The sequence below is a fragment of the Centrocercus urophasianus genome, unplaced genomic scaffold (genome assembly GCF_019232065.1).
Source record: "Centrocercus urophasianus isolate 14NV4802_14NV808 unplaced genomic scaffold, USGS_Curo_1.0 seq_15, whole genome shotgun sequence".
Classification (NCBI taxonomy): domain Eukaryota; kingdom Metazoa; phylum Chordata; class Aves; order Galliformes; family Phasianidae; genus Centrocercus; species Centrocercus urophasianus.
The window spans coordinates 37702510-37720410 of NW_024884697.1; the positions used below are offsets into that span (position 1 = coordinate 37702510).

The 17901-nt window shown below is 37.7% G+C and overlaps 1 protein-coding gene across 5 annotated transcripts in view; it reads right to left on the minus strand.

The window, feature by feature from the left end:
• Window positions 1-17901, minus strand: part of PPP1R12A (protein phosphatase 1 regulatory subunit 12A) — a 122735-nt gene that overhangs the window by 46428 nt on the left and 58406 nt on the right. For all 5 annotated transcript variants that reach the window (XM_042816130.1, XM_042816127.1, XM_042816129.1 and 2 more), the window contains exons 3-6: window positions 15114-15232; window positions 4990-5149; window positions 3033-3177; window positions 16-90 (exon numbers count right to left, since the gene is read on the minus strand). In XM_042816130.1, the coding sequence (XP_042672064.1) occupies window positions 16-90; window positions 3033-3177; window positions 4990-5149; window positions 15114-15232 (499 nt within the window). The remainder of the gene's footprint in view (window positions 1-15; window positions 91-3032; window positions 3178-4989; window positions 5150-15113; window positions 15233-17901) is intronic.

A 17901-nucleotide genomic window follows, 5' to 3' on the forward strand; every position in this document is an offset into this window, starting at 1 on the left:
ATGAAAAAGGCCTACCAGATTTTGCTTCTTTTGTAATTCTTCTAAGTATCCTAGAATATCCTCGTCTGCCACATCAAATGCTGTCTGCCCCTGGAGAAAAGGAAAAGTGAAACACTATTTTTGTACAACAGAATTTCAGTGCAATAGATTATGGTGCCTTATCCCATCGATGATGTGGGTAAGGAGCACAATCATTCTGAGAAATTAGAATATATAGGCCAAGCTCTATTACAAACTGTTAGTCTGTCAGTGATTGAAAACAATTTTGTAATATTACTTTCTCTTTTGTAATTGAAAAATAAACATCTGTACCTAATGCTAATGGCTAAGTACTTTTTAAGACAGAAAAACGTGACTTCAATAAAATGTTATTGTCTTTTCAAGGGAAAAAAAAACCCTATTAAGGAAAAAAAAAAGGAAAACAAAATTAGCTGAAAGAATGAAATACACAATATTAGTTCCAAACAGCTATTCCAGCTGTTTGCATCAACACAAACCAGTTAGCATCCTGTCTATCCTTAGACTACCAAGTGCGGTTGATTTCTTGATATCTTAATAGTCGAGCCTTCATGTTTTTACATTAAAACGGTATTTACATGTCCTGATCCATTTTGGAAATGATCTGCTACAGTTATTTGTTCTTATCCCCCTCTGGGTGATTTTCATGGAACATGTTTGAATAAACATCACACAGTGATTCACTAATAGAGAGTAATGCCATCAGCTGGAATTTCTTCACCTTGATGTATCTTACATCAACTACATGGTCAGTACAATTCTTGACTAGACCAGATGCCCACGGGACATGAGATTCTATTTGTAAGATCTGAATTGATAAAGGTTGCAAATTTCTTACTTCTCCTCTGCTTGAAGAAGACAAGAAAGGCTGAAACTCTCACAGTTTCGCAGTTTCACAAAGAAAGCCTAACTTATTTGCTTTGATACTACAGTACAATGTTTTCTACTTGAAAGTTTGCATTTAGGGTTAGTTTAGAATTTAGGCAGTCATGCCTGCAACATTGGGTACAAACGCAGCCACATCAGCACGTTGGGTGGACATGCTGAAATGTGGTGGGATTACAAGATCAGTAATGTAAATGCTTTTGTACAATAACCAGCAATAACCAGAGCTGCCAATTTAAAGCGGTCACAGCAGATGAGAAAGATAACAAAAGGTGTTCGCATTTGTCTCACTGCTTATTTAATTCTACCAAAACATTAACTACGGATGAACATACTGCTGATTGGACTGTGAAGGCTGTCTTAAGTGGTTAGAAAGAACAGACCTTTTAAGTCACTAATTTTTCACAAACATAAAGCTTCTGATCATACACCAGAAGCACATGCTCCTTCCAACAAACATTACCCAAAAAAGCTTGAGGTCCTCTGACGCGAGCTATTCCATTAAACATAGCACGTCACTTAACTTAGAAACTAAACAACAAAATTATCTATAATTTATATTTGCATCGTGATCACAGGTTTAGATCTGGCTTTCTATTTTTAGGCAGCTATTAAGTGGGTTTATTTCCAAAAAAACCATCACATTAGACCTACTTTGACCACAAAACATAATTTTGAAAAAACAAAACAACCCTTTTGTAGTTGGAAGGATGTGTCTAAACTCAGTACACAGATATTAATACCTGAAGTTAAGTGCCTGAACAATAATGTTCTCTGTGGTGCTAAGCACCTACAACTGAAACCAGATGTGGTGGAGTTCTCAGTCACTACAAGCAAAATCACTTAATGGCTTACTGAAGAACTTAACAAGCAAAACAGCTTGCACAGACAAGTCCATACCCCAAATAAACAATTCCTAACTCTCTGTAGCTCCTTTCTTCTTATTCTTGCCTCTGTTGAGCTGAATACATTTTTATGAGTGTTCTCAGGAATACCACTCCTCACATTCTCATGAACCCTGTTAAAATGTCTAGCAGATAACTTGATAAACTGGCTTCAACTAATGGCATCATAGAGCCATAGAATGGCCTGGGTTGAAAAAGACCATAATGATCATCTTGTTTCTACCCTCCTGCCATAGGCAGGGTCGCCAACCACTAGAACCACTTCTGATTACCTGATACAATCATACAGCTGATTTCAAGAAGTTCTATTAAGTATTATATAGAAGCAGACTTAAACTACTTGAAATATAATTCCAGATTTCATTTATTTTATTATTAGCAATCTTAACTTTGCTTTTATATAAATACTGGCAAATTCATGATCTAATTAAGCGTCTGTATGTGCCTACTTCCCTAATTAGAAACTGAAAAATGAAAATTCAGTGAAGAAACCATGCTAAAGGTTGGGCAGGAAATCTACATACACAATATTGCTAAAAATGAAACGCATATCAGAATCTAGCTGTAGAATGTGATGCAAAGAGAAGAAAGGGAGCTTCAGCACTTACACGGTTGAACAAAGAGTCTCGGCTCCTTGTGACACCTATGTGAATCATCAATATACTTGTACCTGTTGGGAGCAAGGTCTTGCAAAGCCAAGAACTTCACAGGCCTTTGTGCACGAGTCAAGGAAATACAACTTAGGTAGCATCCAAGTTATGTCCAGAGAGTCCACAGATGCCTAAAAGTTTCTACAAGTACCTCCAAATCAGCACAGTGATCTCTCATCAGCATTTCAACACAAGCCGATTTTAGGAGTTAAAAGCAGGTGCTAACGCCCAACGCTACCCAAAGGCATCATGGTTGTCTCTGGCAAAGAAATGCTGGCTGCCTGTTTGCAGTCTATCTAGTCAATAATTTCCTAAGTCCAAAATATCAATAAAACTATTTTGAATTTCAGGATCATATGATATAGAAATGAGTATAAAGTAGGCCTTGAAACTAATTTGTACAATCAGGGAATTTAGTTATAGACACAAACATGCTGTTTTGACAAAACATGCACTATATAAAGCTCCATGTACAGTAAACAGCAGTTTATCATCACTTCTCTTACCCTGGCTTCTAAAGTCACTTTAGAGACCAGAACTTTGTATCTTGACAAGGATTACATAAAAATCCTACCACTTTGTTGACAGCCTCCATATCACAAAGGTTTTCCACTAAAATGCGACATGCTTCTTCTTTACCCCAGTGAGCAGCAGCATGAAGTGGTGTCCAGCCATCATAATCTTTAATATTTACATCATAGCGAGCCTGTATTAAAAGCCTAAAGAAATTCAGAGAATTAATTCTTGACAGTGCTGAGAAAGATGGCAAATGCTGTAAAATGATGGAATTATTGGTCAGCAGTACCTTTCTCTTTTCTCGTAAACTATACACATCTTAGTTGCATTAATGTCAATTGATTAATTTTATTTCCTCCCAGAAATACCTGTGCTCATCATATTTACTTTTAAGGAAAATTCAAGAAAAAAAAATCCTTTTCTGTTTTCTTTTTTAGTTCTTTCTCATTCAAATTCCATTCTGCCTGTATAGTAGGTATTTTTCTCTGTATGTGCAGCAATGGTGAAAAGCCTTTTCAAGGAATGTGAAGTGTCAAAAATTGCTAGTGAGTTCTTATATAGTAAATTATTAAAACTTCCTTTTATTCTAATATTAATTGCTTGAAGCTTGCATCTCCTGCCACTAACATTAGACACTATAACAACCTAGTGTTCACATGCTTCATTCAGTTGTTCTCTGAGTAGTAGCAGAACTCCTCAAATGGGAGATCTGCTTTTCAGCATGCATTTAACACATGAATTTGGTACAGCTCTGAAGTGAGTGTTGAAGTGACAACAGACACTCAACCTGACAAACAGCTTTGTGTAAATGGTATTCAGCTCTCTGAAACACACCCTATACTTAATAAAAATCACCTAACCTTGACGTGTTCTTCTAAAAGAATTATATTCATAACTCAATAGACAATATACTTAAAGTAATAACCACCACAACTTCCACACAAACCCTTGCAGCCTTGTATCCTTCACAGAGCACATTTTTGCTATTTTGAAACCATCAAGAAAATTGTCTGGTTACGTGTTTTCCCTCATCCTAGGATAAGTACATGGACTGGACTACAGAAAAGACACTGACAGAGGTTAAAAATAAGCCCAACAATTACAAATACAAATCCCTTACAGATGCACACTACTCTAAAATAAAAATTATTCTTCTCAACAGAATTACTTCTTTTCATCATGATGAAGCATCCAGTTTATTTTTGAAGCAGAACTCCAATTCACTGCACCACCTGTAACGTCTAAAAAAGTTCTGTCAGTCAACTATGGCATTGGCACAGCTTTACAAATCTTAACTTTAGCTATACTTACACAGTGTGTGCTCTTTTTCATTCATTTTCACAACGTGTAATTATTACTAGTCCCGCCAAAACAGTCAAATACATTTATAATCACAGTAAAGCAATGCATTATCAAATATGGTGTTCTTCACTAAAAGCTGAAATGAAACCTCCATTACTGCATATACTTTCTGCTATACTACGTTACTGAAAAGCTATCTGTGAATCAGAGGGACACCAAAAGCCTGAAGACTTCCATGAATGACTTCAAGAGTCACGATCTTCAACAACCTCGAAAACAGCAGAATTAAATGCTTTATTTTTTAAGTCTGAAAGCCTCTAGTCTAGAACATGGATTCTGCTCTGTGTATGCAAATTACCCCAGGCATCTTGAAAATACTCTTTAACTAGAATGCTAGCTGGCATTATAAAAATATATTAAACTTGTTAACACATTTGGCTTTAGAAGCGGGTAAAGATTTTTTGTTGACTTTTTCTGAGTCCTAAGGCTCATCATGTACATTCAGTTCACATTTTGAATGACATCTGGAAAACTACAAGCATCAAGATTTATGAGTACTTGAAAACATTAAATCAAGCTTCAAGGAAAAGGCAGTTCTAGAGACTGTAATTTCCAAATTTACAACCCTCAGAAGACAGATGTCCTACCGTACCAAATCCAAGCTGCAATATCTCAACCAGACCATCAAAAATTTCCACTTAAATCATACTTACTTTAAGACTTCTGTATAGCCCTTAGCAGCAGCAACATGAAGTGCTGTACCACCAGATTTCGCGTGCCTGACATCATTTATATGGCCACTGTTGAGCCACTGTCGTGCATCTCTAAGCATGATTCGCTCCTCTTCTTTTCGAGCTGCCTCTATATCAACCCCTAATACAGACACAAAGGGGAGAAGGAAAGAGAGGACACAATGTTAGAATTCAAATACTGAAATTCAGTGATGTCCTTATATCACACTTATATTACACTTCCATGATACAATAAAATTATATGAATATTCACAGCTAGATATGAGTATCTTGAAGATGAACCCCAAGAACGTACAGAAACATCCATTAAAACATCAGTAACAGACGTCTGCATAACAGAGGTTTTACCAAAAGAAAACAAGATCTATAAAAACGAGCCCTCCAATTTTAAGAACTTTTACCATCACAGTCACAATTTCTGAAGGGACACATTACAATAAGAGAGGAAATTTCAAGTTTAACCTTACAAAGACCCGAAGTGTTAGTCTTGTCTGTATCTGTAGAAACCAGAAACCGGCTACTATGTTTCACTAGAAGAAATCTACACCAAGAGGAACAGCTTAGCTTCTGAACATGCTGAATATTTACAAAAAAGACAAAACTATGTTTTTATACAGGGATAGAACTACATTTGCTATACTTTCTTAAGATTTTCTTGTTAAAAAAAAAACAAAACAGTCTTCAATCGCTATAAAACAGAAACCGTATAATCCAACCCTTTTGAATTCTCCAAAATCTTGGGAGGAAAAAAAAACACAGCATGCTTTAAAGTCATTTTTATAGTGCATTCTACAAAAACATCTCTGACACTGATGAAAATGGACAAACACGATGTAACATTTACAACTACATACAGTAGTTTAGACAGAAAGAAGGCTCAAGCTCTGCATACACAAAGCGAAATATGTATTTGTGAGCATTTTTTAACAGCTACCACACAGAGAGATCTAAAAAACATAGCAGAAAAGCGGTCTTGAGAGAGAATTATGCAGGAGTATTGCACTGTGTTGACTGAACATCGACATCTTTGCAAAGGGTCTTAGAAACTGTGGTTATCATGAGCACAAAATACAACTGGGTGAACTTCTGAAAGTAAATTCATCAGTAGACCAACATTCTTCAAAATGAATTCATGTATATGAGCTGTCTAATCTTAACACTGCTGTGCAGGGTCTTGGGAAAAATTTGCTGCTCCTCTGAATTTTTATTTTCTTTTGGAGCAAAACATAATTTTGTAATGATTATCTGAAAGCATGCACTGATTTACTGAGTACAACCACAAATTTCAACAATAGCCTTACACAGCCCATAAAGCACCAGATAATTATTTTTAAAATACTTGGGACAGACACAAAACCTCTCCTGCCTCTTGGCTCAGAATTCTACTTTCTTTCAGTATGTCCTGCAGAAGCTTCATGTGTTCCCAAACTTCTCCAGCAAGCACATTTGCATTCTGTAACTTTTCTAATTCAAGTAATCAAAGTAGAATATAAAGAGACCACAAACAAACCTGTGGAAACCTAGAACAACTCTTTTCAACCCTAATTTATCTAAATAATCAACTTCAATTGATTCTCAAAGCCGTTATAATGAAAAGCAATTTCAGGCTGCACAGTCTTCTAAGAAATTGAGCTATTCATTCTTTACAGACTGAATGAATACTCAGAATACAGAAATCAAACAAAATTCAATCTAACTCTTGCATAAGGATTGAGCTGAGGGTTAAAATGGTCTCCATTAAGGAAATTACCGACATCATAAATGGAAAAGAATAATAACAAATGATCATTTGTAGTATAATGCATCATTCCTACTGTATAACATATGGTAAAACAAATTATAGTAAATCACCTACATCAAGTTTTACCAATTCTCTGACAATAAAAAGCCAGATGTGGAGAAACGAACAGGCAAACCAAAAGAAATTAGGATGGCATTGCTAAAACAGCCAGTGGGCAGTGGATGGCAGACTGAGATTTATATTCTGGCAAACGTGAATTTGCATTTTCTTGATTATTTTCTATAGCTCAAACATAATAAAATATTTCTCACTGAGAATGCCTTTGATTAATTTAGGTAATTACAACACATCTATTGTCAGAACAAAAGCTGCAATTCCCCCATTATGCAACAAGTGAAAAAAGGCACCTTGAAATGGTGTGCTCAAGTCCAAGACTTCATTGACGTGCAAACAGAATGAATGTGACGATTAAATGCTTCTGGAAATACAACATAATCTGCTTGGTGTCAGGCAATGTATGACAGAGCTGAAATCCCTTTCACACATGAAAAATGCCTGAACTAAAAGGAGGCCGTAGTGCCTATTTCTCCCCTTTTGGTACATGCATAAAAACAAACAATGCTGAGATCGAAACAGTCGGCAAACCAACAAGAGATCACTACAGATGAAGAAGTGTTGAGTGTTTCTGTTTGTTTGTCTTTGAAATAAGTAACTAGCATTTTTTTTTACTATTTGTAAACAATATTAAATACTATTACATTCAATTCAGCTGCAAGCTTCACAAAAAGGCCTGCAACAGATTTTACTTCTTCACTTCATTCCCATCATAACAGATACTCCAAAGCAACAAATAAGCAAACAGGAATTTCTTTGTAAAAAACTGTACATTAATGATGGGTATAAAGATGCAACCTTACTTGGTATCATAAAATAACCGAGCAGGTAATATATTAAGTGTTTTAAGCAGTTGACTGAATTTCTACATTCACCCATTTAACCCACAGATCAGCCACCTCAGTCTTTGCAATTTAATAAAAACAATTCATTTTGATTGGAAACTGAAGAAAAAAATCTGGAGGTGAAGTCTGCAAGATGCAGGAAGACACAAACCACTGCTGCAGCACTAAGCAGAGTCCAAGGAAAAGCTAAAATATTGAAAGAAAGTGGGATAGAAATTGAAGAAATTGCTGTTTATGAAACTGCCAATTTCAATACAAGCCATGACAAACAAATCTGCAGACATGAAATTTTACATATCTAAAATCTTTATAAATCTAATCAACATGAAGAATGAAAACTGGGAACTTTGAATCAATAACATTTTTATACTCGTATCTTCTCATTCCTCCAGAAGACTTCTGCGTGTTTTACATACGAACCAGTGCACAGCGTACATTTCTGGGGCCTCTGTGTTTGTTTGTTTTTCAGAATGACACAGCAGCACATCAGCAGACCTTGGGAAAACAATTCCCTAGAGTAAAATCATTTACATTTTACTGTTTCTTGCCAGACACAATTATGCAAATAAGGAGTTTATGTATCATGCTAGTTACAATTATGTCCCCCCTCTTACTGTATGCCAGAGTTCGAAGTGAAAATACTTCTTGGCTCAAGTAACTTTTCCATGCAAACAATCCTACATAAATTTCTTTCAGTGGACAATTGCTCACATGTGTGCTTGTTCTGATGTGCTTTAGTGCACAATAAGAATAGAGAAAACCCTCATGCTGGTATTCCAATGGCTCAAGCCTCAAACATAATTTTCACATACACCTGAAGAATCAATTATGTCAAAACCATAGAATCAAAGAATGATTTGGGTTAGAAGAGGCCATAAAGCCCATCCAGTTCCAACCCTCTGCTGTTGGCAGGACGGTCACCCAGCAGCTCAGCCTGCCCAGGGCTCTATCCAACTCGGCCTTGAGTGCTTCCAGGGATGGGACACCACAGCTTTTCTGGGCAGCTGTGGCAGCACTTCAGCACCCTCTGAGTAAAGAATTTCATCCTAATATCTAACCCAAACTTCCCCTCTTCTAGTTTAAAACCATCCCCGCCATATCTATTCATGAAAAAAATATCAATGCTTTTGCAGAAATGTAAGTAATATTAAATATAGCCTCCCATCAGCATCACAATTAAATGCATTTGTGGAGCCGGAACAAGGCAGAACAGCTGCAGAGGACAAACACCTGCATTAATACATTAGCTAGCAAGACAGTAAATTTCTGATCATGTTTCACAACAGATGAAAGCAGAAGAATCTTGTCAATTGAAAGAAAACCACTCACAGTACTAATTGGCAATTGGACTTTGTGTCAAAAAAAAAAAAAAAAAAAAAAGGCAGTGCTTTGTGATAAGCTGAGTATTGCTCCCTTTATTAAATACAGAAAATGGAATATGAACGGCCTTTGTGGTACCTTATATGGACCTTCCTCCCAGCTCTTGTTTTCCAAACTCTGCAGTAGGATATCAGGCACGAGAGATAATGCTCGGCACACCTCCCGGCCACTTTCTGCATATGGCCCGTAGATGGCAATGTGCGGCCTCCCAGCTCCAGCCGCACTGGAGCCTTTGCTTACAGCTCTACTTTGCTTAACCTCTGGCTGCCTGACGACTGCTTAAATCGTTAATAATTTATTGCTAAATGCTTTCATTTTTTTCTGATCAACAAGTGCTACTCAACAGTTCTGACCTGATTTGATAATCCTGCGCTGTTCGGTGAGTGTTCAGAGAAACTGAGCGTGAACTGAAATGCTGAATCATTGTTTCAGCGCTGCTCGGCCATATAAAGGCATGTTTTATAGATACTACAGGGAAGATCAACCCACTTTTTACTTACTGTAGTTAATGTTTATACACAATGTAATAATTCACATTTTGTCCACGTAAACAGTTGAATTAAGCAATATACTGGAGATAGTGTCGTTACATTCACCTATGATTAAGAATGAGGAACACCGGTCTCTGCTTCAAAAACAAGAAGCAATCTCCCTAACACACAGTAAGTGCTGCCCTGCATCATGAACTCCTGATTCACCTCACGTCACCTCTCCCCACTAACTCACCCCTCAAGAATGTCTCCTATAATTCAAAATAACTGCTTAAGCAGTTAAAAATAATTTTAAGAGGACATCTGATGATAAATAACCTTCCATCACCAAAAAATCGCTTCAACCCTAATGCTTAACCCTACGCAAGACGCCAAGGAGTGCCAACATTTTAAGCTGGTGAGTTTTAAATATTATTAAAGGGGTAGCTGGAATTAAAGTGGTAGCCTAGCAAAGTGGCTCTCAAGTCTGTTAGCTTTCACCTGCCCCCATGAAAAGGCTTCACACTACTGGCAAAAGTCAGCTTCCTCAACTACAGCACACTGCAATACCGCAGAGGAATACAGGGAATCATATCAAGAACTTGGAAATATTGGTGTTTTTACTAAAGCTAAGCATCTCCACGGATTGTGGTGACACCTATATATGTGGCATCAGCCCATGACAGAGACAGTAGCCATATGGAGGGACAACAAAACAGGCCTAAGAGGAAGTATTTTTGTGAATCAGAGGAAATATTTAAAACACAAGGCATGCAAAGATTATAGCTGCTCTACACGACACTGGAATAATTTCCACAGAATGCCTAATTTTGCTATTTGTGAAGTGCTCTGTTCTTAATCATGTCAAAAAATCTCTGTAGCTTTCAATGGTACGTTTATAATTTACCTTCTCACAAAGTACAAACTGAAACTAGGTGTTAAGCTTAAAAAATAATTAAGCCATTGCATGCACATGTTAGAAACAATATAATAGATTTACTTTATCATATCAAATACTAGAGACAATACATAGAGTATGTTGCAAAACTACTCCAAACTAGTCAAAATTCAGTACAGTCTTTACTCCCATGTGAAAGTTTACGTAGAAAAACACCTTCCCTACTGTAAGAGTGCTGTGGCTTTGCCTATAGTGCAGTCAGTCTATCAGCTCACAATGACAGCAAGCCTATATCAACCAGTCTTTATATATGCTTCCCAGAATACAAGGAGTCCTGGTTTAGGGGCCCATGGCCCACAGGAAAATTTATAAGAAAAGAAGTGTGAATCAAGGGTCACAACTGAGAAGTGTTGCACAAGAACTCCAGAATAACTGAAAAAAGATATTAGTAAATACATAAGCTCTATTTTTTCATGTACAACACTCCTTATCATTGGCCTTGTAAAACAGGAGATTAATTCGGGTAGATGACCATTTCCTCTCTAGGTAGTTTAGATTTTGGAGTCTGAATGCTTGAACAGGATGAGCAAACACTCTGGATCCCTCTTTCTACTATGCCTATAACGTCATATAGAGCTAAATTGTATACTGTTTTCTGTAATTTACATCTGTGCATTTTGTGCTGTAGTCAGATATGTCTATAAATACAATTCAATGGTTTTAAAAATTGGTCAAAAATATAAAGAAAGAGATGAAGACAGAATAATTGCACTATTAGAAGACTCCGACTTCAACTCTGAAGCAGCAAAAAGGATAAGCTAACATGGTAATTCTCCCCAGATTTCCAACAGAAGCAAATGTCAAACATCATCACCACAAAATATCTGAAATCACAATGAATCAGACTGATCTCTCCAGGCAATGTTCTGCCACAAAAAGCCCTGTTGATGTCAACATGCAGGAAGCCATAATCGGAGCATTAACTAACAGGAAAAAAAGAAGCTATAGTGAATGTTTTATCTACACAGGGCCAAGATTTTTTGTCGCTTGAGTTTGCTCCTTTTCAAAGTAAATTTGCTTATGTTCTACTACCTGTAGCACTGAACTGGGGTTTAATGTTCTGCAGATTTCACACTTCATTTGTTTTACCTAAACTGTGGTACTGCTTTATGAGGAGCATTTAACCGTATGTACTGTCAAAGATGAAACTGTCACCATACATCAGTGTTAATTCCACACTGAAACAAACAATTAAGTTATTTTAGAGCTTAATTTTAGAGCTTTATGTTAGAGGTCTAACAGCCAAAGAAGCCAGGTAGAATATACACATACATGCATATAAGAAGATACATACATAACAATCCATACAGATAAAACAATAATAAGATAAATTCACATAGAACAACACGCACATGAAATTTCTAGGCTAAAACTCTACAGAACTAATCTAGATAGGTTTAACTGCAAAAAATACCAATGTTACCAAGTCCTGTAACAGACCTGTAAGTAAGTAAGCATTAAAACCACTTCCAAATATACCTATGTATATATAACAAATGTATATGTATATAAAAAATATATGTCTGACATTGTGACATGAATTGTGGCATTTAGACTGCCAATGCTGATTTTCCAATTGGGCTGTTCCAAATAATTAAACTCAATAAAAAATAAAAAATAAAAATAAAATTGCATGTTGATTCTTTACACTGTAAAAATATGCATTAAAACATATAATTATATATATACATTATCGTGGCTTCACCAGGGGAAAGTCATGCTTAACTAATCTGGTGGCCTTTTATGATGGAGTGATGGCATTGGTGGACAAAGGGAAGGCAACTGATGTCATTTACCTGGACTAGAGCAAGGCCTTTGACACGGTCCCCCACCACATCCTCACCTCCAAATTGGAGGAATGTGGACTTGATGGGTGGACCACTTGATGGATAAGAAACTGGTTGAAAGGCCACAGACAGAACCACTGATGACCACCCTCTATGTCAAGGTTGACAGGTGTCTGCGTTGGGACCAGTGCTCTTTAACATCTTTATCAATGACATCGATGTAGGAATCGAGTGCACCCTCAGCAAGTCCGCTGATGACACCAAGCTGAGCAGTGGACAAGGTTGAAGGAAGGGATGCCATGCAGAGGGACCTCGAGAGGCTAGAAAGGTGGGCCCGGGTGAACCTGATGAGCTTCAACACGGCAAAGCGCAGAGTTTTGCACTTGGGCCGGAGGAATCCCAGACTGGAAGGAGCTGTCCTTGAGAACAGCCCTGCAGAGAAGGACCTGGTGTCCTGACGGATGAAAAGCTGAACATGAGCCAGCAGTGTGCACTTGCAGCTCAGAAAGCAAATGGTATCCTTGGCTCCATCAGAAGAGGAGTGGCCAGCAAGGACAGGGAGGTGACTGTCCCTCTCTACTCTGCTCTTATGAGACCCCATCTGGAGTACTGTGTGTCCAGGTGTGGAGCCCCCAGTATAAAAAAGACAGGGAACTGTTGGAGAGGGTCCAGAGGAGGGCCATGAAGATGATCAGGGGACTGCAGCACCTCCCTTTTGAAGACAGGCTGAAGGAACTGGGCTTGTTCAGCCTGGAGAAAAGAAGGCTGCGGGGTGACATCATTACAGCCTTTCAATACCTAAAGGGAGCCTACAAACAGGAGGGGAATCAACTCTTTGAAAGGGTTAATAACTGCAGGACTAAAGGAAATGGTTTTAAGTTGAAGGAGGGAAGATTTAGGTTGGATGCGAGGGGGATGTTCTTTACAGACAGAGTGGTGAGGTGCTGGAACAGGCTGCCCAGAGAGGCTGTGGATGCCCCATCCCTGGAGGTGTTCAAGGCCAGACTGGATGAAGCCCTGGGCAGCCTGGTCTAGTATTAAATGGGGAGGCCCTGCCTGTGGCAGGGGGGTTGGAGATTCATGATCCTTGAGGATCCTTCCAACCCAGGCCATTCTATGATTCTGTCAACTACCGTCAATTACTGCCATGTCAGTAAAGTCAAATGCATCGAAATCCACCTAAATTATTTAGGTTGATCTACAAGTCAGACATAACTCTCAAGCAAAGACTGACAACATTCTTCTGGAAAAAAAAACAGAAGAACAGCTGCACTCTTTTTTTCTCCCCCATACTAAATTAAAATAGACAGACGGTTGCACTCACACAAAAATATTCAAGCCTGTCTAATCTGGAGATCTTTACATGCTCACTATAAGAACTGTCAATTAAAATTCATTTAACAGTAATATGTGAGTGAAAGCTGTCAAATCTACAGTCTTCTACATATTAGCACCTCTGTTTATCACGCCACCCACTTTCTTTTCAGCATTTGTTTTTGGTATTGAACAGGTTTAAACATTCAAATTACATCATGGCAAAGGTTCAAGCAATTAATTGTTTACTACTGTATTATGTAAATCCATCTTAGAGACACAAACTCTCTGTTACAAAAAAAGTAACATTTTCATGGAGTAAGGAGGCTGTTAAGAGGGAGGAAGGTGGCTGGAAGTGATGGAGATGCAGATCCCCAACACATCCCTCACAAAGGCTCTGTCTTTACCGAGTGCCATCTTCCTTCAGAGCATGATCTAACTTAGACCACATCATCTCATTTCTTGTACTTGGAGCTTTGGGATAGTAATGCATGCCTCATGTCATGTCAGTAATACATCGTCTTACATCATAAGACTTGAGACAATGAGACACCATCTGAATATTCTCTCCTATGCGGAACAGAAAAACCTCAGACTTCCAAATAACTTTCCCTGGAAAACAAGCATTGAAAATGGGAAATAGTAGAATAAGGAAGAAAAAAGTATCAGAGAAAAAGGAATAAACATTCTTTTTTGAAGGCCAATCTCTTTCATAAAGTCAGCACTGCTAGATTTGCCCTACTAATTTTCTAGGAGTAAAGCGCACATATTTAGGATGTGCACTTTAAAATCTTACTATCAAAACCTGATACCTATCCATTAACTGTATGGTGCTCTCAGGTGAGCACAGAAACTACTGGAATTAGTTTTTGCTCTCAGAGCTAAAACAAAAGCAATTTAAGACTCCTTATCCTAACAGGTAGTTTCAGATATTTGGCACTGTGTAGCGGCACTCAAAAGGTGAAAACTAGATACAAAGGGTTGCTTACATGACAGGGTATAGTTTTTTACTTTTGGTTCAGTTTTCCAGGGTATCAATGGAAGAAACAGTTACCTTCAAGCTAGATACATCTCATCGTAAAAGGGACATCTGAGTCACTCTTAGAAATACGTATTTACCTCTTCTCTAATGTAGTTTCCTTCAGTAGAGATGTCTAGCTTTAAACTCAATCTAAACTGGGATATATGAGTCCACCCCAAACGGATGGTACACCATCCATACTATCTAAATACCACTTAAATTCTGCTGTGTGAATATAGGAATCCAACCAACATCTGCGTTCAGTACTTCCAAGCTCTTTCTTCTGAAAAGGTTGGGATGACCTAAAATGCCTGGAAGACAGCTTCAGCAACGTACACAGTATGAACAATTCTCTTTAAAAAAAGTTGACTTCAAAATCGTTAATTTATACATACCATTTCAAAAACATATTTAGCATTCAACAAACAAAACCAGCCTTTCACATTTAAAATTACCTTGTCTATTCACTTCATTCTGAAGCAGCTCTTCCATTGCCTCTTCTTCAGCAATATCTAATGGGGTGTCTCCTTCACTATTTACAGCTCCTACATGTGCTCCTTGACTAATTAAATACCTGCCAATAGAAAAAGAAAAATCAACTTTTTGGTAGACAAAAAGGGAGGAGGGTGAACTTCAGCGCACTGAAGTTGATGCAGAAATAGCAGCCACTAGGATATAACATATAACAGGTATGCACATGATACACGTGTACACGTATAATTAATAGAATAAACTATATTTGGTATATACAGAAAAATCCTTTAAGACTCCTTCCAATCACAGAATGTCAATACAATTTTCTATCATAACACCCATTAATATAAATAGTAAGTACTCTGTTGGCTCTTCAGTTTGTCACAAAGATTTCCAAATATATTAAATATGTACTAGCATGAACTGGAAAAAAAAAAAAAAAGAAAGTAGTTATATGATGAATAACAGTGAACACACAAACAATGGTCAAGACAGCGTTTCCCAGGAGCTCCATGTATTAAGCCACACCTCCTAGAACATCCATATTCAGTGGATATTAGTACATCTTTCCATAGCTGCCCAGAATGATGACTCCTCATCTCCTAGGCCATAAGGGATTCACTCTGAATAAAGCCAAAATCACCTCTGCTGCCAAGTACTCACAAGGTTAGCTTTTGGTAGGGTAACAGGAGAGGGAAAGAAACCAAACAGTACTCGGCACTCTGTTTAAGACACAATGTTCTTCATTTAAAGTACCACCCACTTAGGAGTCAGCAATCCAGCCTTACATACTTTCTGTCTTGTAGAATTCAATTTACACTTTACATATACTTGCAGAAAACAGAACCAACAAACTAAAAGGAAATACTCAGACCTGAAGAACTAGTTATCCATTTGATAACAGATAAAAAAATCAAAAGTGCTTTCTTAACCTCACTATGGCAGAATGTTAAATTATGCAGGAACCACAAAATTAATTAATCACAAAATTAATCCACCACTAATATAAATGCTTTAAAATACTTCTGTTTAACTACTGTCATTTAATAATGACAGAATCCTGGCCTAGGATCATTTTATTCTTCTCTATATTCAACAACTCAGCACCTCACGTACCCTCCTACTTTTCTTTTTCCAATGTATGACTTAAATAGCACTTGCTATTAAATCTCTGCATTTACGTCAAGAAAAGGTAAGGAGTAAGAGATCACAAACTGGAAATGAATTCCTAGAAGTGTAACTGTATCTCCTGGGGCATGTATCATCAGTTGCCACCACTAACTTTGATGTTGGTATGCTGTGCTGTTTTTATTCCCTACCACTTGGAAGCGCAGAGCTGTGAATCTTAAAATGTCTCTTGAGCTTAAAGAATTAACTTTTGCAAGAATGAAAAAATAATTCAAAGTATCTGCATTTCTCAGTGATACCACTTGCACAGTTTCAACTGTTACACAGCATTTCAGGCTACGTATCTGATATACATAAGTGCTATACAGGATATTTGCTAAGCAGGCAAAAACAACAGTAGGGATATGTAACTTTCTCATAAAGTCAAAACTTTGGACTCAAAACCAAAGTCAACCACCAACAAAAATGTACTTGTTAAAAAAATCCCATGTCAACGTTTGGGTAATTTTCAATTTTATTTCTCTAACACAGGCACAAAAAAGTGGTGTTTAATAAAACTGTTTTTACCTGTTTCTACTTAACAGTAGAAAATGAAGCTACTTTTGTAAGGAAAATATGTACCTCATTGAAGCTGTTAATTTTGTTCAACTAGTTCCAGGTCTGATGAAAAGAGCAGTGTGTAAGAAAGCATAGGTAGCGAACAAGAGGCTGCAGCAGCACTTCATAAAGTTATTTAGCCGTATGAACAACTTTGTGATCCAATGATCCCTTTAAGTAGAACCCAAAACTGAAGCAGCTTACAGACCAAAATGAGACCAGCAGAACTCTGGGACCAGTAGGGCTGGAGAAGTGGAGTTACTGAGTTCCCCTCTGCATATGCTTACAGGGTTTGGTTTGTACTGGATCAGTGAAAGAAGAACCAACTGATGAGTTTGAAGGGATAGAAGAACTAGGAGAAAGATGACTCTTTGAAGAAGTGAGATCTCCATGGTGATGGCCCTTTCCCAGCCTTCTGTCAGCCGCTCCATCTAGGCATTCCCTCTGCTACCCCTACCCAATAAATCCATAGCGAAATAGCAGTACAGTCTAAAATATCATTCAAATGCCAACTTTTTAAACACGCGTTTCCAATTAAGCAATGACAGTGATGTTTGTTCTGCCTTCTGCATCATTCAGTAACAGACGATCCCAACCCAAACAAGTTTATGCATTTGTTTATTTTCCTTGACTGCAACAGCAATTTCAGCAAAGTAATGGCATGGTTCAGATGGTGCGTGAAGTTACCTTGGTGCCTAAAGGATCACAGCTGTAATTAGGAAACCTAGCACTGCCAAGAGAAAGGAGAACTGTTTCAGACATGTAGGAAACCTGACTCTGCATCACATACAGAAAGGAGACAGATTTGGTAGCTGAGAGAAGGAGATCGAGGCTCTGTGTTTTTAGGACACAGCTGAGCCTACAAATAAGAAGGTTCCTTTTCTCTTTTTTTTTTTTTAAACCATCCCCCAAACTTCAAGCTGTTAATTGAAACTGACAGTATGATTTCAGACATGGGCATCTTTGACACTTCAGTAATTCTAGGACCATACTAAAATTTTCACCTGTAACAGCATATTGTTCTGTGTGGGTTGTATATTGAAA